General features: G+C 43.7%; 1 protein-coding gene across 3 annotated transcripts; it reads left to right on the top strand.

Moving 5' to 3' along the window:
- The first annotated feature begins 608 nt into the window (after nucleotides 1-608).
- On the top strand, nucleotides 609-25,756 carry LOC125465669 (procathepsin L-like). Of its 3 annotated transcripts, XM_059638441.1 has the most exons (8): nucleotides 609-655; nucleotides 5,115-5,291; nucleotides 9,464-9,580; nucleotides 15,846-16,004; nucleotides 17,829-18,053; nucleotides 21,124-21,292; nucleotides 23,865-23,970; nucleotides 25,166-25,756. In XM_059638441.1, exons 2-8 carry the CDS (start codon nucleotides 5,145-5,147, stop codon nucleotides 25,263-25,265), a joined length of 1,023 nt encoding a protein of 340 aa, XP_059494424.1. In that variant the 5' UTR covers nucleotides 609-655; nucleotides 5,115-5,144; the 3' UTR covers nucleotides 25,266-25,756. The 3 variants fall into 3 exon arrangements, with proteins under 3 accessions (XP_059494424.1, XP_059494425.1, XP_059494423.1); XM_059638440.1 differs by lacking the exon at nucleotides 609-655 and having other exon boundaries at nucleotides 4,915-5,291; XM_059638442.1 differs by lacking the exons at nucleotides 609-655; nucleotides 23,865-23,970 and having other exon boundaries at nucleotides 4,913-5,291.
- The last annotated feature ends 19 nt before the right edge of the window (nucleotides 25,757-25,775 follow it).

The raw sequence follows: 25,775 nt of genomic DNA, 5'->3' as shown, positions 1-25,775 counted from the left end.
TATGCTGTCAGAAGTAACTTTCAACATGGAAATCAGTATTGGCCAGAAAAATGAAAAAGGCTCAAGTGGAAGAGCTGGTGAGCAACGTGATTTGACAAACTCTTTCACACACACAATCAACCAAAATCCAAAATGTATGATTCCGATATTGTGATAACCACACCAAAGTAAAATTGAAATCTTCAGGTTAATAGGCTCTGTCTTTTGAAGCACCCAGTATAAAATCACAGAGCAGGACAAAAGCTAATTTGGAAACTATTGAAGTTTTTCTTTTTACTACATTGTAACTGCACATGCTTCTTCCAGACACTCTCTGATGTTCTCTTGAGATGAAAGATGTCAAAAATTCTAATTAGTCCACAGTACCCTAGCAGCCTGGGGCCCTTCCATTAACTGCTCACTTAAGGTGAGTTTACAAACAGTGTTTTAACTCATGATTTCAGGCACTTGTGCAATAATGGGATTACCGATGATTAATGGTCAATTCATGACAGAATCTTAGGTCATCTTAGTTCACTGAGTAGAGAATTAAGGTTTGCCTCAAGGCTGTGACCAACCTGTTTGAGAATTTTCTGAACCTCCTGTCTTACTGGTATATAAATCCTAACCCTCAACCAGAACAATTTAGAAGGAGCTCCAGAACTCAGCAAGTGAGGTGAGACAGCAGTCAGTTTGTTTACTTACATTTAGATGTAATGATGTCTGTAAACTGTTTACTGTCCCCAGCCTGTATTAAATGTCTCCATATGTATTTCAGTTTTATGTTCCCTCATGCCATTTCCTAACAGACTGAAGTGAGTTTGCTGTTTTATTGCAATATTCTGGTTGAGGATAAATTGCAGTTTAGAAATTAATGGACATTTTAATTGTGTATTTATCTCTCTTCTCCCTCTTTATAGTTCTATTTCAAAACGTTTGATTTACCCAGTTGCCAAGCCAAAGGGTCATCTCACTGATACAATCGTTAACAAGGGGCTAATTTTGTGAAGACAACTATTCATAGAATCCCTATAGTGTAGAAGCAAACCATTCAGCCCATTGAGTCAGCACTGTCTCTCTGGAGCATCCCATCCAGACTCACTCACCTATCCTGTCCCTGTAACACTACATTTCACAGTGCTAACCCACCTAGGCCTGAATACCCCTTCACACTACGAGCAAGTTAGCATGGCCAAACTGCACATCTTTGGGCTGGAAAGGAAACTGGAGCACCCAAAGCAAACCCATACAGACATGGGAGAATGTGCACACTCTGCACTGACAGATGAGGCTGGAGCCGAACCAGGGCTCCTAATATTGCCAGGCAGCAGCACTAGCCACTGAGCCACCATGCCACCCCAACTGATAAGTTGCTCAAACTAATTATGTCATTATAGGGTTCACCGTTTTACCATCTATAGCATTGAAAGGGCTTTATGTTTTTCACTCAATGCAGACAGCTCTTTGTGAAATACATGATGATGTGTCTGGCAGGATCTATATTTCTGTTGATCATGGAAGCTAATTGAAGAAACTATTATAGCAAAGGGGTGCAATCAATGGGGATGTCCAGATTGTCTTTTAATGTGCAAACACTGCCAGTTTTATTGACAAGAGTTTGCTACCTACTGACAAGTTAGAGAAAAGCATGCCGTAAAAAGGAGTCCGTTCCAACATTTGGTGTAAAGTATGGAAGTAGAACTCAAGGGTGTGAAGACTTACACTGGGGATCCTGTCAGATACATCTCTGATAGGACCAGTCACCTGCACCAGTTCACAGGTCAAAGCAATCAACTGGGCCTTTCACTAACACCCCTCACCCCTTTCTCCTCAGGACTATGTTTGCACTGTATTTTTGAAATTATTTGTGCAGTCCCACACTCAATGTTGGCCACAAGATGGCAGTGGATTGGAGCCCCAAGAAACATCTTTACAAGGGGGAAATAGGCAGCAAAAGCATCATGGGTTAGGAAGCTGGGTGAGAGGAGCTTCAAGCCCCTTTCACTCATTAAAGTTTCTCACTCTGCTGATAGTGCAACATTTCATAACAAATCAAGCTGGGCTCAAAGCCAACAGATGGGGAACCAGTGACATTATGATCATTTACTGGGCTAGTAATCCAGACTGTCACTGCAGGGAAATGAGCTCAAATAACAAACTGTTTGAATTTGATCGAGACTCTGAATTGAAAGCTAGTCTGAGTGATTGTGACCATTCCAACTATTATCAATTAAAGTGAAGAAATTTATTCTTTTACGGAAGGAAACCTGCTGCCCTTACCTCGTCTGCATATGATTCTTTATTCATTTACTGTGTGAGAGGCCTTCCCATTTGTGTGAAGCAACAGTGGTTGTAAATAATTGTATAATCATAGAGTCGTAGAGTTGTAAAGCATGGGAACAACTCCTTCATGCCAACAAGTTATCCTAAATTAACCCAGTCCCATTTGCCAGCATTTAGCCCATATCCCTCGAAACCCTTCCTTTTCATGTACCCATCCAGATGCTTTTTGAGTGTTGTTATTGGGCCAGCCTCTACCATTTCCTCTAGCAGCTCATTCCATGCACACACCACCCTCTGTGTGAAAACATTGCTCCTTAGGCCCCTTCTAAATCTTTCTCCTCTCACTTTAAACCTATGCCCTCTAGTTTTGGACTCCACAGCCCCAGGAAAAGGACCTTGGCTAATCACCCTATCCATGGCCCTCGTGATTTTATAAACCTCTAAAAGACCACCCCTCAGCCTCTGACACTCCAATGAAAATAGCCCCAGCCTATTCAGCCTCTCCCTGTAACTTAAACCCTCCAACCACGGCAACATCCTTGTAAAACTTTTCTGAACCCTTTCAAGTTTCACACCTCCCTTCCTATAGCAGCAAGACCAGAACTGCATGCAACATTCCAAAAATGACTAAAACAATGTCCTATATGGCTGCAACATGACCTCTCAAATCTTACACCCAATGCACTGATCAATAAAGGCAAGCGCACCAAATGCCTTCCTCACTATCCTGTCGATCTGGGACTCCACCTTCAAGGAATTATGGTCCTGCACTCCAAGCTCTCTTTGTTCAGCAACACTCCCCAGGACCTTGCAATTAAATGTATAAGTCCTGCCCTGATGTGCCTTTCCAAAATACAGCACTTCACATTAATCTAAATTAAATTCCATCTACTACTCCTCAGCCCATTGGCCCACCTCATCAAATCCTGTTGTACTCTGAGGTAACCTTCTTCGCCTTGCTGTCATTGGTCAGGAAACCTATGTTGAGCTCCTTTCATGTAGTGCACATAGCATCTCAACCCTGTCCAACCTATAGCTGGTCACCCCTTATTTTCTGTCCATTTTGTTAATGAGGAGTCCAGAAGAAGTGGCAACAGTCTCAGGATATACATTCATTCTAGCCATTTTAGAATGAGATGGGGAGAAATGTCTTTACTCAAAGGGTGACGAACCTGTGGAATTCTCTCCCATAAAAAGTTCTGAGGGCTAAATCACTGAATATATTGAAGAAAAAAGTAAATTTCTAGAGGTTGCAGCTGTCCAAAGATATAGAGGTAGAGTAAAGTGTTGGGATACACAATCCACTGTAGTCATTTTGAATGCAGAGCTGGCTTCATGGGCCAAATACTCTTGCACATATTTTCTGAGTTTTTTTGTTTCTACAATCAGCAGTTTTAGCCAGCGTCCTTAAAAAAGGGGCGGCACGGTGGCTCAGTGGTTAGCACTGCTACCTCACAGCACCAGAGACCTGGGTCCAATTCCACCCTCAAGTGAATGTCTGTGTGGAATTTGAATGTTTTCTCTGTTCTCATGGGTTTCCTCTGGGTGCTCCAGTTTCCTCCCACAGTCCAAAGATGTGCAGGCTAGGTGGATTGGCTGTGCTAAACTGCCCATAGTGCTCAGGGATGGGTAGTATGGGAGATGGGTTCTGGTTGGGATGCTCTGAGGGTCAGTGTGGACTTGTTGGGCCAAAGGGCCTGTTTCCACATTGTAGGGATTCTCTGAAAAGGATAAATTGGCCTTAGAAAGAGTGCAAATTTATCAGGCAAATATCTGAACTACAAAAGGTTAAATTGCAAGGTGTGATTACACCAGACAGGGCTGCCTTCCTGGAGTTTGATGAATGGTTTAGAGTTTTTGAGCAGTTTGGAGGAACAGGTAAGTTCAATTGTCAGAAACTATTTGCTGGGAGTTTAGGACCAGACTAAACGATTAGAGCCTGAATTTTTTATGAATGAAATCAGAAAATTCACCTTCACAAAAATTTGTCAGAAATTGGAGTATTCTTTCCCAAATAACAATTGGGATATTGGATCTGTTGTAAATGTGAAATGCAAGCTTGTTAGTTTTTGTGGTATCCAGTGGTATTAAGGGATGTAGGAACACTGTAAATACCCTGAAGGATTGTCAGAGCAGCAGTTGCAGAGAGCAATGTATACATTTCCCTGTCAGGTTGCCTCACCATATTCACGACCATGAAATGAAGCTTATATCTCTGTATCATTCTGAGATTGACCTCACATTGACCCCAACAGCTCTGGGCAAGCTGCAATTCCCAGCCTTGGAGGGTGAATGCCTTTCATACAAAGCTACACCCTCTTTCCATACTTGGGCAACTCAACATCACCAGGCAGATTTAAAGCTTCAGTCTTGCGTCATGTGGCCTCCCAGCTCCAGATCTATTCATTCTGCCCGTCTCAACTCTTTAAGGTCTTAATTCATACTCTGGCTACAAGTAGGTATCTCTGTTAATTTAATCCTTGGCATCTAATAGAATAAACAAATTGGTACTAACTCCAGAAAGTCAGTCAAGCTGCAGGCTGGTGAACACTAAGCCCATCGTGCCATAAGCCCTGGCAAATTGCCTAGAATTTTTAATTTTAGGAATGCCTGCATGATTGAGGAATGATATGCTAAAGGATCCAAGCAGCCAAATTGCCTTTTCTCTTTTTAAGCCTTCCTACAGTGTTATATCAGACACTGTGCTTCCAACTTCCTCCTTTGAGAAGGGTCTGGGGGCTACAATGTCCTCAGAATCACCGGGCATTTGGAAGAGGAAAAGAGGAACAGCTAAAGATATTAAGCTTCTGAGTAATTGACTTGTAAGACACTGGCTTCATCCTCTCATTTAGACATTCCCATAAGAGCGGCTGTGCTCTGTCATGAAGCCGACTCAGTACCTGACCTTGGAATTCTGTTTGCTCGCGGCATGGTCCGTGATCACAATTTATGCCTTGACAGCTACCCCAAGTTCAGATATAGACTGGGAAACCTGGAAGACCATCCATGGCAAAAAGTACAACAGTAAGGTAAGAAAGGTGTCAGAGGTAAGGAATACTAATCCAGGATGCTTTTTCATTTCTTTTGAATTGGGTAAATATCTGATGAAAGGGGGTTCAGGAACATAACTATTTGAAATTTATATCACATGTGGACAGGGTGGCTAAGAAGGCGCTTAGCATACTTGCCTACATTGCTCAGGCCTTTCAGGATAGGAATTGGGATGTCACATTGAAGTTTTACAGGACATTGGTGAGGTTTCTTCTGGAACACTGTGTACAGCTCTGGTAAAGATATTATTAGATTGGAGAGTGGTCAGAAAAAATCTTCAGGATATTGCTGGGAATGGAAGGTTTGAGTTGTAAAGATAGGCTGGGAGGTTTTAATACTGAAGCATAAGAGGTTGAGGAGTGACTTTATAGAGTTTTATAAAATCATGAGGGGCGCAGATAAGGTGAATAACGAAAGTTTTTTCACTTGGGTGGAGAAGTTCAAAACTAGGGGGTATCTTTTTAGAATGGGAGGAGAAAGATTTTAAAAGGATCTGAAGTACAACTTTTTTACATAGATTGGTTCATATGTGTAACGAACTGCCAGAGAAAGCAGTGAATACAGGTACAGCTACAACATTTCAAAGCTATTAAGATAAATACATTATTCAGAGGGATATGGGCCAAATGTGGCAAGTGGGGCTTGTTTAGTTTGGGAGCATGGTCAGCATGGATTAGAGATAGTAGGAGCTGCAGAAGCTGCAGAATCTGAGAGAACAAGGTGTCGAGCTGGATGAACACAGCAAGCCACGCAGCAACAGAGGAGCAGGAAAGCTAATGTTTCGGGTCTGGGCTCTTCTTCAGAAAATTTTCCGAAGAAGGGTCCAGACCTGAAACGTCAGCTTTCCTGCTGTACTGATGCTACTTGGCCTGCTGTGTTCATCCAGCTCTACACCTTGTTTTCTCAGTATTGATCCTAACACGTGATTTTCCCTTTCTAATAGACCTTTGAGAGCCAGGAGGTGAATTACTCACTGAAGAATTTCTAGCCTTTCGCTTGCTCTTTTAGCCAGAGTGTTTACACGGTTGGTTCAATTCAGTTTCTGATCAATGATAAGCTGTGGGATGTTAATACTTCAGGATTCATGATCGCAAAGTCATTGAAGGAGAGATGGTCAGATTATCTCTTGTTGGATTTATGTAATGATTGCATGTTTCTATGGCCATTGCCTAGCACTTTGTGGTGTAAATGTTACTGGACATTTATCAGCCCAAGCTAGGATCTCGTCCAGGTCTTGCATAGAGGAATGCAAATTGCTTCAGTATGCAAGGAGTTACAAAGGGGAATGCTGCAGGTCAAATGAGAAAAGCAAAGCACATGAACAGAGATAATGGGAACTGCAGATGCTGGAGAATTCCAAGATAATAAAATGTGAGGCTGGATGAACACAGCAGGCCAAGCAGCATCTCAGGAGCACAAAAGCTGACGTTTCGGGCCTAGACCCTTCATCAGAGAGGGGGATGGGGAGAGGGAACTGGAATAAATAGGGAGAGAGGGGGAGGCGGACCGAAGATGGAGCGTAAAGAAGATAGGTGGAGAGAGTATAGGTGGGGAGGTAGGGAGGGGATAGGTCAGTCCAGGGAAGACGGACAGGTCAAGGAGGTGGGATGAGGTTAGTATGTAGATGGGGGCGTGGCTTGGGGTGGGAGGAAGGGATGGGTGAGAGGAAGAACCGGTTAGGGAGGCAGAGACAGGTTGGACTGGTTTTGGGATGCAGTGGGTGGGGGGGAAGAGCTGGGCTGGTTGTGTGGTGCAGTGGGGGGAGGGGACGAACTGGGCTGGTTTAGGGATGCAGTAGGGGAAGGGGAGATTTTGAAACTGGTGAAGTCCACATTGATACCATTAGGCTGCAGGGTTCCCAGGCGGAATATGAGTTGCTGTTCCTGCAACTTTCGGGTGGCACCATTGTGGCACTGCAGGAGGCCCATGATGGACATGTCATCTAGAGAATGGGAGGGGGAGTGGAAATGGTTTGCAACTGGGAGGTGCAGTTGTTTGTTGCGAGCTGAGCGGAGGTGTTCTGCAAAGCGGTCTCCAAGCCTCCGCTTGGTTTCCCCAATGTAGAGGAAGCCAAACCGGGTACAATGGATGCAGTATACCACATTGGCAGATGTGCAGGTGAACCTCTGCTTAATGTGGAATGTCATCTTGGGGCCTGGGATAGGGGTGAGGGAGGAGGTGTGGGGGCAAGTGTAGCATTTCCTGCGGTTGCAGGGGAAGGTGCCGGGTGTGGTGGGGTTGGAGGGCAGTGTGGAGCGAACAAGGGAGTCACGGAGAGAGTGGTCTCTCCGGAAAGCAGACAGGGGTGGGGATGGAAAAATGTCTTGGGTGGTGGGGTCGGATTGTAAATGGCGAAAGTGTCGGAGGATGATGCGTTGTATCCGGAGGTTAGTAGGGTGGTGTGTGAGAACGAGGGGGATCCTCTTAGGGTGGTTGTGGCGGGGGCAGGGTGTGAGGGATGTGTTGCGGGAAATACGGGAGACGCGGTCAAGGGCATTCTCGATCACTGTGGGGGGAAAGTTGCGGTCCTTAAAGAACTTGGACATCTGGGATGTGCGGGAGTGGAATGTCTTATCGTGGGAGCAGATGACAGGACTGAACAGAGTTGGGGTAGGTCTCAGATCTAGGATTCACAAGGATTTGAAGTTGAGATGCTTTTAATTCTTATGAAATTGTAAGATTTCACTGGATCCTTGGCTGAATTTTGGATTAATTTCTTAACATTTTCTCTTCCACCTTTGAACGAATTTTCCCCAAAATAATCATACACTGTAAAATGTTGCCTTATTATTAATTTCATGCTTAATCTAAACTCTATATGTGCTGAAAAAGCTTTAATGCCTGTTAATTCAATGTTTGAACAATGGAGCAGCGTAAACAGAACAAACAAGAGTTCCAGTTTCTTGTTTTTAAAAGGGTAGTGACTCCTCCACACTCCTTGGTTTACAGCAGTATCCTTTTCCCACTTTGATTCACAGTCCAAATTAAAGAAAAGTAAAAGATGGTTGCTCTTTACAATGGAAAGCATCTCGTAGACTACAATTGCAAGCAGCATCCACCGAAGAGGCGGGGCTTGATGGGCCGAATGCCTCCATTCGCAACGTAATGACACCAAGCCCAGATTTAGAAACCTCCAATTATGTTGGCAAGATGAAAGGAGCTTTATCCATGCAGCCCATGCCCCCACCACACACTTTCACTTCCTTCTGAACAACTCATTGACTGACGTAGAAGAAGTGTTTCCAGAATTATTTACTAAGAAAATGTTCTCTGAATTTTGGCCTTTGACCTAGGGCACGACTTCCTCTTCCTGGTGGTTTTGACTTCAGCTCACCTTTCAGTCAATCTGCCTTACCCAAGACTGGAATCCAACAGACTCACAACAATAAGTTCAAGTGAATAGAATTCTGTCGGTGAGAACATTCACCGATCATAAGAATGTCAAATTATTTTTTATTATTTTTAATGGATTGGTACAGACATTCCATCTCATCTACATCTCTCAGGCCCATTTTCCCATAGATTTAACTCCCTAACTGCTTGGTTGAATGTTAGCATTTTGACCAGGTTCCAAAAAAACAGCAATTAATAGACATCGCAAGCACAAGCAAATTAAATTTTATATCCCAGGAGCCCAGTGCAAGCTCAGCTGTGTTTTGATATGCAGATCCCACAAAACAACTGGGTTCACCAAGACTAAGCAACATGGAGATGTGTTTTCAACCAAATCTCCACTTTTGATCTTTCTTTTCCAGGGTGTTGCCCTGCATATGAGTGCATCAGATGACCCACTTCTAACTGGGTAGGTTTCAGACTAATGCACACAGAATCCATACTGACACCTCCCACAGCAATATTGTTAATCACGTGCCCTGTCATAGACAATAAAGTCCTTTACAATTGAAGTCCTTTCCGATAAAGTTTTGGACCAAGGTTGTGTTTGCCCTCTCAGATGGATAAATAAGACCTCTCACGGAGAAGCAGCAGTGACATTCAGGCTGGTGGCCCAGCCAATATTCAAGCAGCTATACTTTGAAAGTAATGGGCTGTACAATGCTCTAAGACATCCTGAGACCTCGAGCGGTGCTACTGAAATGTAGACATGTCTTCATGAGGATGACACCTTAATTTCTCACTGTTCTATGTCCAGAAAACAGAGGCTCTCAGAAAAGGAATCTGGCTGGAAAATCTAAGGAAAATTAAGGAGCATAATGAGCGGCAACAAAATTCGACATTTATGATGGTCATGAATAGTTTTGGTGATTTGGTGAGTAATATCCTGGGTTAAGGTGGCCTATTGGTTAAACTCAGAATCTAGTGTTTAGAATTTAAATTCCACCAGGATAAGTTGAGAAATGGTATTCGATAGAATCCACTAATTTGTGGGTTAGCATCAGGTAAATGCATTCCTGTTTCTTTTGCGAAAGCTCTGCACAAGAACGGCGATCTGCTACACAAACCTGACTCAGTCTCATATCACTCTGTCCTACACTACATAGTTGGCTCTTAACGCTGTCAGGTCAACTAGTCAGTTCAACTCAGGTCAATGAGCAATAAATACAGGCGCTTTAAAAGGGAGGAAGTGAGACAAAGCAGGGACCACATGGGAGGTGAAACAAATGAAGAAATAAACCTCACAGCTGCCTGACCGAGCAGCAAACCTGCACAGCTGACTGCCTCTGTGATTTCGTTTCAAGTATCTCTGGATATCTGAGTCAGTCTAAGAAAAATAAACAAACAGTGGCATTCACAGCTGACCTTAGAGAAACCAGTGTGGGAGAGCTCACAAAAGGGCTCAGTGGTTAGTTTTTAAAGTGTAATCTTAAAGTGTATTTTTTTGTAAATCTACAATAGTGAGTAGAGTGGATTCTTTTTAGGTTATACATTTTTATTGAGATCTGTCTCTTGATTAAACTTTAGAAATATAAAACATAGGGACTAAGTTAGCCTGGAGCAGTGTTTTTAGAGCAATAAGACTGTGCTATTTTCTGCATCTGTAGATTGTTCAGCTACAAAGATGGCCTTTAGTAAAATGATCTGCTTTCCCTGTCAGGTGTGGGAGATTAGGGAGAATTTCCATGCTACTGAAGGTTATGTCTGCAAGAAGTGTGTTTTGTTGAAAATCCTATCGGATTGCATGGATCGGTTGGAGCAGAAGTTACAGGCGATGAAGAGCTTACAGGAGTTAGGGGGTGTGATGGCTGACAGTTGCAGGGAAGGAGATAAACTGAAGAAACAGTCAGGTAGATGGGTTACCTCCAGGAAAGATAGGATAGGTAAGCAGGCAGCGCAGGAGTCTCCTGTGGCTGTCCCCATCTCAAACAAGTATGCTTTATTTGGAAAATGTAGAGGGTGAGAGGCTGTTGGGGGAATGTAGCACTGACAGCCAGGTTTCTGGTACCGAGCCTGGCTCTAACGTAACGAGGGCTGCCTCAGGTTCTAGGTGACCGATTATGAAAGGGGAATCTCAAATCAGAGGCGCAGGCAAACATTACTGCAGCTGACATTGAGACATCAGAATGGTATGTTGCCTCCCAGATGCTAGGATAAGAGGTGTCTCAGAGATGGTGCAGAATATTTTCATGGGAAAGAGAGACGACCAGGATGTCATTGTGCACATTGGAACTAATGACATAGGAAGAATAACGGACAAAATTCTGAGAGAGAATATAAGGAGTTAGGCAGGAATTTAAAAAGTAGGTCCTTGAGGGTAGTAATATCTGGATTACCCACAGGACCATGAGCTAGTGAGGGTAGGAATAGGGTGTTGGAGCAGATGGATGTGTGGCTGACGAGCTGGTGCAAGGGAAAAGGACTGACATTTTCAGATCATTGGAATCTCTTCTGGATTAGAAATGACATGTATAAGAAAGATGGATTGCACCTGAATTGGAAGGAGACTAAAATACTGACGGGGAGATTTGCTGTATCTGCTTGGGAGCATTTAAACTAGTACAGGGTCGGGGGAATACCCAGAGAAATATTGAGGAAAGAGATCAGTGTGCAACTGGTGCAGTTGGGAATAGGAGCAGGTCAAACAGACAGAGCAGGCAGGAGCACAGCAGAGAATGAGGTAGGACTGATACATTAAACTGCATTATTTCAATGCGAGAGGCCTAGCTGGAAAGGCAGATGAACTGAAGGCATGGTAGGTGACATGTGACTGGGATATCACAGCAATTAGAGAGTCGCGGCTCAGGGATGGACAGGACTAGCAGCTTAATATTCCAGGGTATAAATGCTAGAATCCTGGAAATACGTCCAGGAAGTTATTTGGGTGGAACTCAGAAGTAAGAAAGGGATGATCACCTTATTGGGATTGTACTATAGACCCACCAGTAGTCAGTGGGAAACTGAGAAATGGATTTGTCAGGAGATCTCAGTTATCTGTAAGAATAATAGAGGGGTTATGGTATGGGATTTTAACTCACCAAACATAGCCTGGGACTGCCATTGTGTTAAAGGCTCGGATGGAGAGGAATTTGTAAACAGTGTATAAAAATTTTTTTCTGATTTAGTATGTGGATGAACCAACTAGAGAAGGTGCAAAACTTGACCTACTCTTGGGAAATAAGGCAGCGCAGGTGACTGAGGTATCAGTGAGGGAGCACTGTGTAGCCAGTGATGGGAATTCTAATAGTTTTAAAATAGAGATGGAAAAGGATCTAAAAGTTAAAGTTCAATTTTGATGGTTTAAGACAAGAAATTTCAAAAATTGATAGGGGGCAGATGTTCACAGGTAAAGGGACAGATGGAAAATGGGAAGCCTTCAAACATGAGATACTGAAAGTGCGGGGACAGTATGTTGCTGTTAGGGGAAAAGGCAAGGCTGGTAGGTAGAGGGAATGCTTGATGACTATGTTGGATGACTAGAGAAATTGATGTTTCCGTCAAGAAACAATGAGGAAGCATATGTCAGGGAAAGGCAGCAGGGATTGAGTGAATCCCTGGAAGAGTATAAAGGCAGTAAGAATATATTTAAGAGGTAAATCAGGATGGCTAAAAAGGGGACAGGAGATAGAGTTATAGGGTAAGTATGGTTAAGAAGAATCCAAAGGGATTATACAAATACATTAAAGACCTAAGAATAAGGGGAGAATAGGATCCCTTAAAGATCAGCAAGACTGCCTGTGTGTGGAACTGCATCAGATGTGAGAGATACTAAACGAGTATTTTGCATCAATATTTACCGTGCAGAAGGATATAGAAGATATAGAACATGGGGAAATAAATAAAGACAGCTTGAAAAATGTCCATATTACAGAGGAGGAAGTGCTGGATGGCTTAAAAAGCAAAAAGGTAGTTAAATCCCCAGGACATGATCAAGTGTACCCTAGTTTTCAGTGGGAAGCTAGAGAAGTGATTGCTGGGCCCCTTGCTGAGATATTTGTATCATTGATGGCCACAGGTGAGCTGCCAGAAGACTGGAGGTTGGGTAATATGGTGCCACTATTGAAGAAAGGTGGTAAGGAAATGCCGGGCAACCGAAGGCCGGTGAGCCTGGTATCAGTGATGTTTTAGTTGTTGGAGGAGATCCTGAGGGATAGGATTTCCATGTATTTGGAAAGGAAAGAGCTGATTAGGGATAGTCATCATGACTTAGTGCATGGGAAATTGTGTCTCACTAACCTGAACGAGTTTTTTGAAAATGAATAAAGTGGATTGATGAGAGCAGAGCGGTGGTCCTGATCTATATGAACTTCAGTATGACTTTTGAGAAGATTTGGAATGATAGACTGGTTAGTAAGGTAAGATCTCATGGAATAAAGGGAGAATTAGTGACTTGGATACACAGCTGGCTTGGAGGTAGGAGACAGAGGGTGGTGATGGAGGGTTGATTTTCAGACTGGGGACCTATGGACTAGCGATGTGCCACAGTCCTGGGTCCATTGCTTTTCTTCATTTATTTAAATGATTTGGACAGGAACATAAGAAGAATGGTTAGTAAGTTTGCAGACACTAAAATTGAAAGTGTAGTGGACAGCAAAGAAGATTATCCAGGAGTATGATGGGACCTTGATCAGATGGGCCAATAGGCTGAGGAATGGCAGAAAGAGTTTAATTTAGATGAATGTGAGGTGCTGCATTTTGGAAAGGCAAGTCAGGGCAGCACTTATACATTTAACGGTAAGGTTCTGGAGAGTGTTGCTGAGCAAAGAGACCATGGAGTGCAGGTTCATAGATCCTTGAAAGTGGAGTCTCAGGTTGACAGGATAGTGATGAAGGTGTTTGATATACTTGTCTTTGTTGGTCAGTGCGTTGTGTGTAGGAGTTGGGAAGGCACATCACATCTGTTCAGGACATTGGTTAGACCAATTTTTATATACTGCATCCAATTCTGATCTCACAGCAATAGGAAGGATGCTGTGAAACTTGAAAGGGTTCAGTAAAGACATACAAGGATGTTACCGTGGTTAGAGGGGTCAAGATATAGGGAGACGCTGAATAGACTGGGGCTATCTTCCCTGGAGTTTCACAGGCTGAGGTGTTGATATTATGGAAGTTTGTAAAATTATGAGGGGCATGGATAGGATGAATAGTCAACATCATTTCCCCGGGATGGAGGAGTCCAAAACTAAAGGTCTAGGTTTAGGGTGAGAGGGGGATGATTTAAAAGGGACCAAAGAGGCAATTTTTTTCACACAGAAGATGGTGTGTGTAAGAAATGAGCTGCCAGTGGAAGTGGTGGAGACTGGTACAATTCCAACTTTTAAAAGGCATCTGGATGAGTGTATGAATAGAAAGGAGTTGGAAGGATATGGGCCAAATGTTGGCAAATGGGACCAGATTTACTTAGGATATTTGGTTGGTATGAATAAGTTGGATGAATGGGCCTGTTTCCATGCTATATGGATCTTGACCTCTATGATTCTAAATGTCATTTTGCCAGCATTGCTTATATCTTGAGGGCACATGTTCAAAAAGTAAATCATCACAGAATCTGTTTTTGGTAATTCATTTACAAGCTGAAAGCATTGCTAGCTAGGCCAGAATGTATTGCCTCGAGGGCATTTAAGAGTAAGCCACATTGCTCTAAATCTGGAGTCACATATAGTCCAGACCAGATAAGGATGGCAATTTCCTTTCAGAATTTATATTCATGAACCAAGCTGAATTTGTTCTGACAATAGTTTCATGGTCATCATTAGACTTTGCTACACTTTTGCTACATTAGACTGTGCTACACTTGTCCCCACACCTCCTCCCTCACCCCCATCCCAGGCCCCAAGATGACATTCCACATTAAGCAGAGGTTCACCTGCACATCTGCCAATGTGGTATACTGCATCCACTGTACCCGGTGCGGCTTTCTCTACATTGGGGAAACCAAGCGGAGGCTTGGGGACCGCTTTGCAGAACACCTGCGCTCAGTTCGCAACAAACAACTGCACCTCCCAGTCGCAAACCATTTCCACTCCCCCTCCCATTCTCTTGATGACATGTCCATCATGGGCCTCCTGCACTGCCACAATGATGCCACCCGAAGGTTGCAGGAACAGCAACTCATATTCCGCCTGGGAACCCTGCAGCCATATGGTATCAATGTGGACTTCACCAGTTTCAAAATCTCCCCTTCCCCCACTGCATCCCTAAACCAGCCCAGTTCATCCCCTCCCCCCACTGCACCACACAACCAGCCCAGCTCTTCCCCCCCACCCACTGCATCCCAAAACCAGTCCAACCTGTCTCTGCCTCCCTAACCGGTTCTTCCTCTCACCCATCCCTTCCTCCCACCCCCAGCCGCACCCCCAGCTACCTACTAACCTCATCCCACCTCCTTGACCTGTCCGTCTTCCCTGGACTGACCTATCCCCTCCCTACCTCCCCACCTACACCCTCTCCACCTATCTTCTTTGCTCTCCATCTTCGGTCCGCCTCCCCCTCTCTCCCCATTTATTCCAGTTCCCTCCCCCCATCCCCCTCTCTGATGAAGGGTCTAGGCCCGAAACGTCAGCTTTTGTGCTCCTGAGATGCTGCTTGGCCTGCTGTGTTCATCCAGCCTCACATTTTATTATATTAGACTTTTAACTCCAGATTTATATTGAAGTCAAATTCCACCATCAGCCATGAAGAGATTCAAACCCAAGGTCCCAGAACATTATATGGCTCTCTGGATTAATAGTCCAGTGTTAATATCACTAGGCTACTACTTCTCCGATATCCGCTATGATCCAGAGTAATGAAATGCTAGAGAAACAAAACCTCAGACTTTGTGCTGAGCCCGAGTGTTTAGAGACAGCATGCTGCAAATTTGAAAAAATTGTTTTATGGCACAGGTACAAATATTGTCCTATTTCCATTATCGAATACTACATCCAAAACAGCATCTAAAACTCCGCATCCAAACAACATAAAGAACAGGGGGAGTTTTCTGATCAATATTGATACTCCAGACATTATAAAGGTTATGTGGTCACTTACCCCATTACTGTCTATGAGAGTTGTTGTGTATAAATTGGCAGCGATGTTTCCTAAATCCCAATGGTATTGGATGTGCTGTATAAAATCTTTCTTCCTTTCTTTTCCTTCAGACAGCAAAAGAGTTTTCTCAATTATTCCATGCACAAGAGAGGAAAGCTGTGTTAGTGAACAACCAGACACGAGAATCAACTAAGGCCCGACACTCTCGCCGTATTCCAGAGAGTGTGGACTGGCGCACAGCTGGTTATGTTACCTCCCCAAAGTACCAGGTTCCTAGTCTTCTATTTTGTTACTTCAATGCATGGCTATTGCTGCATGATTCCTGAATCATTTTTGCTTTATTGTTTGGCTCAGTAGCCTGTCCTTCTTCAAAGAACAGGGAAGCTCCCTGTACAGTTTTGCTTCTTGTAGTTAAGAAAGGATGTATAACATTGGAGATAGCTCAAAAAAGATTCAATTGCTTGCTTCCTGGGATGAAGGGGTCGATTTATCATGAACAGCTAAATAGATTAGGCATTTGTTCATCAAAGTTTAGAAGAGCAAGGGATAATCTTATTGAATCATACAAGATTCTGCAGGAGCTTGACAGAGTGAACATTGGGAAGATGTTTCCATTAGTGGGGGAATCTCAAATGAGGGGGCAGTTACAGAAAAAGGGGGTCACTCATATAAAACTGAGTTGTAAAGGACTTTCTTCTCCAGGGGGTATTGGAGAATGCAGCCCAAAGAGCGGCACAAGATAGATCACTAAAAGTATTGAAAGAGGAGGTGAATAGATTTTTGAAATATTGGGGAGCTCACATCAATGATACCAGAAAGGAACTGAGGTGTGAAGCAGATTAGCCCTGATCTTATTGAAAAACAGGGCAGGGCTGAAGGTCTGAATAGCATTCTCATGCTTCTAATCCCTCTGTCCTTTGTATCCTGAGTGTGTTTGACAGTACTTAGCTACCAGAACAACATCACATCTTATTGTAGGGTGTTTCCTCCACACGTAAATAAGGTATTTGGTGCCCACCACAAATCTTTAGCCACCAGCTCCAGCCCTTACTTTGTCATTGGCAGCTGTTGTAACAGCCTGTTCAAGGAGTATCAGATTCGATCCCATATTGAGCTTCTGAACACATACAAAAATGTCATTCACTAAAATAACTTATTTCAACCTCCTGTAACATTGCTCAATTCTACTCCTTCCTTGACTGATCTGCTGCTGAAACCCTCATCCATACCTTTGTTACCTTTAGATTTGATTATTACAATGCACTCAAGGTTAGATCCAATCTTGAGATCATTCAAACTCTGTTATCCATGTTCTAAATCACAAGGAGTCCCTTCACTCCACTCTTATGCTTACTGGCTCACATTCGGTCTTTCTTAAACAACACCTTGGATTTAAATCTTTCCATGGATTCAACTATCCTGATTGCTGTAACCTGTTCCAGCCCAGTAAGATAACTCCACTAACTTAAGTCTCTTCAGCGTCCCTGATTTTAATGTCATTGATATCCAGACCTTTACTTGCTAAGGCTCAAAACTCTACAGTTTTTTCTCTCTCTCTCGCTAACCCTCTCCAACTTTCTTCTTCATTTTCCTCCATTTAGAAAACACATTAACCACTCAATGTCAAATTTGCTTGAAAACACTCCTGTGAACTACTTCAAAACTACTTTAAAACCATTTACTATGATAAACCATTTACTATATACACAGCAAGGAAAGTCATTGTCAGTTTTTGGTAGCGGGATGGTTAAGGAAGAGATCATTGCAACTTTTAAAGAGAGTAAATTGAAGTAGAGAGAGCTGAAAAGGAAAAGTAAAGTAATTGGATTCTCTAAGAATGAATAAGATGGGCTGAATGCCCTTGTTTTGTTCTATCCACATCTCTGTCCATCTATGGATTTTATTCACCATAGTTTGCCCGAAAAATATTACGGTTCACCAAGACAAGCAGATAGGACATCGGTTTAACATCTTATTTGAAGGATGACACCTGAGTTTGTGTGGCTATCTTTCAGTGCAGAGCTGTAGAGAGAGTTTGAACTAACCGTTCAAGGGTCAACATGGAAACTGAAACTCATAATCTTCATCATCAGGGTCAGTGCTACGGTTGCTGGGCGTTCAGTGCCACTGGGGTGCTGGAGGGGCAGTTGTTTAAGAAGACGGGCAAACTCATTGCCTTGAGTGAACAGAACCTCATTGACTGCTCAAGGAGTCATGGAGCTTTCGGATGCAGTGGTGGCTGGCCTTTGAATGCCTTTGACTATGTTCATGAGAATGGGGGAATTGAAGCTGGGTCCACCTATGCGTACACTGCAAAGGTACATCTCTTCCCTGGTTTCACCATTCCAATATTGAACCACACTTCAAATATGTTCAAGCACTGGTGTTTGTGTTAAACCAGCACCAATTTATTAAGATAATAAAATGTGAGGCTGGATGAACACAGCAGGCCCAGCAGCATCTCAGGAGCACAAAAGCTGACGTTTCGGGCCTAGACCCTTCATCAGAGAGGGGGATGGGGTGACCCCCACCACCACGACCGCCCCCGACCTTGGGTTTGTGCACTGTACATTTCAATTCCAAATGGAATAAATGTCTCACCAATTAAAATTTCAGAAAAACATACATTGTTAAGATTTTTGCAATGATTTACAACATCAGCTACACAGATAGATAAGGCAGCCAGGGGAACATAGCAGGATTCATAGGCAGCACTGAGATATTTGTTACTTGTTTCAGTTGACGACAACCCCACCACAGATTCAGAAATGTCAGGATTTATAGACCATTCAAGTGCTTGAACCTCTCACTGATATTGTCCATTTGTTTGACCATAAGGAATGCTGTATTTTGAAATATTAAATCAAGGCTCAATCTGCCTGCTCAAGGAGTAAAAGTAAGCAGCACAATCAATTGCAGTATGGAATAAAACATTTTTACGTAGCAACATGAAACAGACCGATTCCTCCCACTTCCTACAGACTAAGGGGGTGGCCATGGGTACCCGCATGGGCCCCAGCCATGCCTACCTCTTTGTAGGTTACGTGGAACAGTCCCTCTTCCGCACCTACAGAGGCCCCAAACCCCACCTCTTCCTCCGGTACATTGATGACTGTATCGGCGTCGCCTCTTGCACCCAATAGGAGCTCGAACAGTTCATCCACTTCACCAACACCTTCCACCCCAACCTTCAGTTCACGTGGGCCATCTCCAGCACATCCCTCACCTTCCTGGACCTCTTAGTCTCCATCTCAGGCAACCAGCTTGTAACTGATGTCCATTTCAAGCCCACCGACTCCCACAGCTACCTAGAATACACCTCCTCCCACCCACCCTCCTGAAAAAATTCCATCCTCTATTCCCAATTCCTCCGCCTCCGCCGCATCTGCTCCCACAATGAGGCATTCCACTCCCGCACATCCCAGATGTCCAAGTTCTTCAAGGACCGCAACTTTCCCCCCACAGTGGTCGAGAACACCCTTGACCGCGTCTCCCGCATTTCCCTCAACACACCCCTCACAACCCGCCCCCGCCACAACCGCTCAAAGAGGATCCCCCTCGTTCTCACACAACACCCCACCAACCTCTGGATACAACGCATCATCCTCCGACACTTCCGCCATTTACAATCCGACCCCACCACCCAAGACATTTTTCCATCCCCTCCCCTGTCTGCTTTCCGGAGAGACCACTCTCTCCGTGACTCCCTTGTTCGCTCCACACTGCCCTCCGACCCCACCACACCCGGCACCTTCCCCTGCAACCGCAGGAAATGCTACACTTGCCCCCACACCTCCTCCCTCACCCCTATCCCAGGCCCCAAGATGACTTTCCATATTAAGCAGAGGTTCACCTGCACATCTGCCAATGTGGTATACTGCATCCATTGTACCCGGTTTGGCTTCCTCTACATTGGGGAAACCAAGTGGAGGCTTGGGGACCGTTTTGCAGAACACCTCCGCTCAGTTCGCAATAAACAACTGCACCTCCCAGTCGCAAACCATTTCCACTCCCCCTCCCATTCTTTAGATGACATGTCCATCATGGGCCTCCTGCAGTGCCACAATGATTTGCAGGAACAGCAACTCATATTCCACTTGGGAACCCTGCAGCCCAGTGGTATCAATGTGAACTTCACCAGTTTCAAAATCTCCCCTTCCCCCACCACATCCCAAAACCAGCCCAGTTCATCCCCTCCCCCCACTGCACCACACAACCAGCCCAGCTCATCCCCTCCACCCACTGCATCCCAAAACCAGTCCAACCTGTCTCTGCCTCCCTAACCTGTTCTTCCTCTCACCCATCCCTTCCTCCCAGCCCAAGCCACACCTCCATCTCCTACCTACTAACCTCATCCCACCTCCTTGACCTGTCCGTCTTCCCTGGACTGACCTATCCCCTCCCTACCTCCCCACCTATACTCTCCTCTCCACCTATCTTCTTTTCTCTCCATCTTCGGTCTGCCTCCCCCTCTATCCCTATTTATTCTAGAACCCTCACCCCATCCCCCTCTCTGATGAAGGGTCTAGGCCCGAAACGTCAGCTTTTGTGCTCCTGGGATGCTGCTGGGCCTGCTGTGTTCATCCAGCCTCACATTTTATTATCTCAGACTAATCTAGCACTTGCTTTATATTGTCTGTGTCACTTGTGGGACTCAGTGAGTAGCAATCTCACTTCTGACCCCCCTTTTTTTGATTTGCTTTATTATTGTCAAGTGTACCAAGCTACAGTGAAAAGTTTTGCAGTACAGGCAGATCATACCATACAAAGAACATTGGTAATAGAACAGAATGAGGAACATAATGTTGCGGCTCCACTGCAATACTGGGGGACTGGTACACTGTTTGAGCTGAACGTAAGGTGAGGACTCTCATCAGGTGGACATGAATGATCCCATAGCAATGTGTAGCTGAAGAGGAGACACATTCCCTCTAAATTCAGGTTAATAGTTATCCCTCAACCAGCATCATTCAGATCAAAATGGGGTAAATCACCATATTACGCTTGAAATCTTGTATGCATAAATCGGATGTTGTGTTTCAAAAGGCTAAACGTGAAAAGAAAAATGACTCATTGGTTAGAACGTGTTTTGAGATTCCCTGAGAATATTTGATGTATTGCGATTCTTAGTCATTCCTCAGCATCCCTTACATCACCAAAAAGGGCAGGCAAGGTCCTGGTTTAACATCATATCCAACAGACAGCGCCTCTGACAGTGCTGCACTCCCTGAGGTATCAGGCCAGACTCCATATCCTATCTCAAGAGTGGTGGTGTTGAAGCTACTATATTGTGCCATGCAGAGGTATGTGTGTTCCCCACAGTTTGCACTAACCTAAGGCCAGTTGGTCTGCTGTGTATAATTTTCTCTCTGTTCTTCTCCCACAAAGGAAGGCAAGTCTTGCAAATACAATGCTTCTAACAGTGTGGTTTCTGTCTCGAGCTATAAAACACTTCCATATGGAGATGAAGAAGCTTTGACCAGAGCAGTGGCTGAAATTGGACCTATAGCCGTGGTGATTGATGCAGGCCTGGAATCTTGGCAGTTTTACAGCTCAGGTGAGCACCCCGCTAATTCTCCTGCCAACCATAACACCTCCAATCATAACTGACAGTCTGATTTCATGAGGATGCTCAAGTGGCACTTGGAAGATAAAGATTGGGCTCTTACCAGACATACAATTGAAGTGAACAACCTTCGACTTTCAATGACTTTTAGGAGACAACTGCCCATCTATTAGCAAATAGCCAAACCTTCCTATATCAGCAGATTCAGGAACCATTGGATAGATGGGGTCATTATTATTGACCATTCTGTCGTGAAATATTAGCCCTATCCTTGACACACCAGTAAAAGCTAGAAAGTAAGCGTGACAGGCTGACATTGTAACTAAGGATTCAGCATTTAAAATGCTGCCGGGATAGTGAGGAACAGCAATGGATCTAGATCTCTTATTTCCTCTATCATTAATCATCAGAAATTTGTCCCCATGTTTCCATCCTCTTGCTGCATCAAATTATTTGTTAGACATTCCAAACGTGTTATTGATGGTAAATTTTCAATTTAATTTTATCCCCAGATGTCCACACATTGTGCTTTTTCCACAAAAGTAAAGTTGGTAGCCACTTTGTAGTTTATGTTCTGTGACAATAACTTGAGAATCATTGAGACGGAATCAGAGTTAACTTGCCTAGTTTAAATTTAAACCATTGCTTGACAGTTAGGTGTTTCCTAGTTCAATGTCTATGACGACAGCTCTACAATCAGAGCCCATTTGCCAACCAACCAACACACTCTTTTCATGCAATATAAATTGTTGTTCCCTTTGAGATTCTGTATTTTTGCAATTCTGTCCTGATGAGTGCAACATGGAAAGATTCAACAACATATCTCATGTTCCAGCAATACTCTGTTTCTGTATTATCACGAGAGTCTTTGCTAAAGAATTCCAGAGCATATATCAGCCTCCAAAATGGCTGTGATGCCATCCCAAACTTTCATCATCTCTCAATGAAGAGGAGCTTCTAAATGCAATCATTCACTTGTTGAAACTCTTCCTTAGTAATCTACGTTCGTTGTTTAGTTTGAATTGTGTTCCACATCCACCTTTCCCATGCTATTTATTACCTTATACCCCTCCATAAAATTGCCTTCAGGTTGATTCCAACTCTTTCCAGCTTTTTCCCCTTAACCCAGGCTGTTCAAACTCAGAGTTAGTCTCCCCCATCTTGCAAGCTGCAGCCTGCAGTCATAAATAGTGATGATGGAGGCTTTCTATCACATGGCTGATCAGGAATCTCACCCGTTCTTTACTGCCTGTCCCAGAATGATTTACAAATGGGCATGTCTAGCTATGTTATAAATGCACCTTTGTTTACATTAAGCTCCTGGAGTGGATCTTGTGTTCTGGATTCAGAGCTGAAGATTGAGATTTCTCCTTATCTCAGTCCTAAACATCCTACCACATACATTTAGACTGTAAGTGCCTGGTTCTTGATTCCCTAAGTCATCAGGAACATTCTTCCTGCATTTACCGTATCTACTCCTGTTAGAATGTTATAGGTTTCTATGACACTTCTCTCATTTTTATAAACGCTTGTGAACGTAGTCCTAACTAATCAGATCACTCTTCAGACACCAGCCCTGCCAATCCAGGAATCAGTCTGGTAAGCCTTCATTGCACTCCTTCCATAGCCAGAACATCCTTCCTTAGATAAAGAGAAGAAAACTCCACACCAAAGATGGTGGTAACCCTGCCAATCTGACCTCCAGTAGCCCCAACAGAATAAAAGGCCAAATGGCAGTAGGAACTGGGCTCTTAGCTCCACCATGTCATCTAGTAGGTGAAAAGTGAGTCTCCAAGAACTGTAATCCAACCAGAGATAAGCAACAGTCTTGGGTCAACAGCACCACTTGGAGACATGGTGACTGCTGGTAATGCACTGGGGTCAATGTCAGGGACCATTGCTGGAGCCTGCGGAGAGAAGTAAATGGGTACGGTGGGGATTCACGGGAAGGTGGCACCATCAGGTTTGGGGTGAGGATCAAAAAAAAGGGAAAGCTGGATGCTTCCAGAGGATCCCTCTTCCCAAAGCCAGAACATTTGATTGGTCACAGAATGTCTTATAATGATGGGCCCCCTGCTTACCACTCAGTCTCATAAATGTTTGCTGGGTAGTTGTTCCCTACAGTGTGTCCCCCATCCGTCACTGGTACAAAACTCTGGTTGGATAAGGCCTGAAGTGGTTTAAGTCTCAATTGTACGAAGATAATGGAGTATCCATCTGACATCTTTCCACGCAATTAGAAAGATCCAGGACAGGGAGAATAAAATTCAGCCCCTTACTACATAATCAATGATATCATTAACTTAAAGAACAGCGTCATTTAGTTTTTAAACTTTCCATTTGGACCCAGTGTGTGGAGAAATGATTCTGGAGATCACCCTTGAACAGCCTCTGACTCCAATGTTAAAATTCAGCCCCTTTTTTTTCTGGATTGTACTTGAAGAGGAAATCTTTTTCTCTCTGTATCCACCAATCTCCTAAACACATCAATTAGATCAAGCCTTTCTGAGAAAAGTTTGATTGAATTTTTGTGATGGTGATAATAGTATGTCTCATTTTCCAGGTGTTTATTACGATCCCAGGTGCAGGACTAACACCTTTAACCACGCTGTACTTGTGGTGGGATATGGCATTCAAGCAGGAATGAAGTACTATATTGTTAAAAATAGGTATGGCAGCAGGACCGTTATCCCCGCCGAGGCAGGGAGTTGGCTGGGTGGATGAGGGGAGTAATGTGTGAAATGGGTAATGTGGTCTATTGCCTCCCCAAGTCTGCCCAGATTCCTCCAGCAAAGGGAGAGATCTTGAATGGCCCACTTTGAAGTCTTTACCGAACCCATTAATGCGCTTCCTCCCACAACCGCTTGGATTTTATCCTTGCTATAGGCTTGGGATGCATTCTTTTACAGGAAACACTACACATCCCCAAGGTTGTTTGCTTCTCTAAAAACCCAGCCCCACCCTACGTCCTTCACAAGGGTCATCCTGACTGGGCAATTCAGGAGAAACCACGGTAACAATGAGGAGCTTGTTACTGCACGGAATAGACGAGGTGAATAGTATTGTGCATCTCGGGGGAAACTAGAGGACAGTCTTAAATTGGAGAGTGTTCAGAAAAGATTTGCCAGGATATTGCTGGGAGTGGAGGGTGTGAGTGATAAGGAAAGGTGAGATAATCTGGGATTCTTTTCACTGGAGTGGAGGAGGTTGAGGGGTGATGCTACAGTGGTTTATAAAATCAGGGAGGGCATAATTATGGTGAAAATCAAGGGTCTTTTCCCAAGGGTGGAGGAGTTGAAAAGTAGGGGGCAGAGTTTTAAGATGAGAAGAGAAAGATTTAAAAGGAACCTAGGAGATAATGCTTTCACACGGAGTGTAGTTTGTGTGTGGAATGAGCTGCCAAAGGAAGTGATAGATACAGGCAAAGTTACAACATTTGTAAGGCACATGAATAGGAAGAGTTGGGAGGGATATGGATCAAATGCAATGGGCATCATTTGGTTTGGTAAACTTGGTCAGCATGGACAAATTGGATTGAAGTGTTTCTATCTGTGCTGTACGATTCTATGAATCTATGACTAGTTAAACATGTGAGGGAGAAAGGAGTAGGGGGTTAAGTTGATGTGGTTTCACGAATTAGGATAGGCATATTGTGCCAGCTCTTTCTGTACTACAGACTTGAAGCAATCAAGTGTCGCCATTTCATCCTGCACTGTTACAGCAGGAAGTTAGAAATTGCCCAAACGTCGGAATTCTATCTGGGAAGAAAATATTCCAAATCCCTGATAGGGGAGATTGAACAATTTTAGCATTCAACTTTTCCATCCTTCCTTTAATTCCCTTCTGTTTGCATTTCTATTCCAGCTGGGGACAACACTGGGGCCAATCTGGCTACATCCTGATGGCCAGGGGAAGGAACAATAGCTGTGGAATTGCAAGTTTCCCTATTTATGCTCTTGTCTAAGAATTTGGGCTTCAGAAGGTCCAAGTGCAGCTTCACTATCAGTTTTGGAATTAGTAAGACAGTGATGCTGCTTAGTAATGATATATCTTGCATCAGCCTGTGAGAGATTCTCATAGTTTACCCCAGATCTGATTCTCCATCCTTTTATCCTATTTAAGAGTTCGGTACTTCTGCCTGGTGTTCATTACGTTTGACCTTAGGGCTTTATTTGAGGTACTCAGTGTGGATGACCCCATGTACCTTTATCTAACTCCTGGACTCCATTTTTCAACTTTTGCTCCATTATCCAATCCTCTAACTCCTTTATTCAATATAGATTTGAGCCTGTAATTACTAATATTTGTACTTTTATATGATTCCATTTTACTTCTGCTTTGCTCATGTTATTAAGACAAACTGTGTTAAACCTGTATTGAATTTCTAAATGCTACTTTGTAGACAGGGCTTTAAAGCTACCTGTCCTTTTGATTTAATTAAATCATAATTAATTATTCATGTAATCAGCAATAA

This window comes from Stegostoma tigrinum, chromosome 30 (assembly GCF_030684315.1).
Source record: "Stegostoma tigrinum isolate sSteTig4 chromosome 30, sSteTig4.hap1, whole genome shotgun sequence".
NCBI lineage: Eukaryota > Metazoa > Chordata > Chondrichthyes > Orectolobiformes > Stegostomatidae > Stegostoma > Stegostoma tigrinum.
The sequence above is the reverse complement of the archived record's forward strand: the minus strand, read 5'-3'. Positions and strand labels throughout refer to the sequence as shown.

Coding starts and splice junctions, on each gene's coding strand:
- LOC125465669 (XM_059638441.1), top strand. CDS start 5,145: ATGAAGCCGACTCAGTACCTGACCTTGGAATTCTGTTTGCTCGCGGCA. Junction 21,293..23,864: donor TTGGCAGTTTTACAGCTCAG/GTGAGCACCCCG, acceptor CTCATTTTCCAG/GTGTTTATTACGATCCCAGG. Junction 23,971..25,165: donor TACTATATTGTTAAAAATAG/GTATGGCAGCAG, acceptor TTTCTATTCCAG/CTGGGGACAACACTGGGGCC.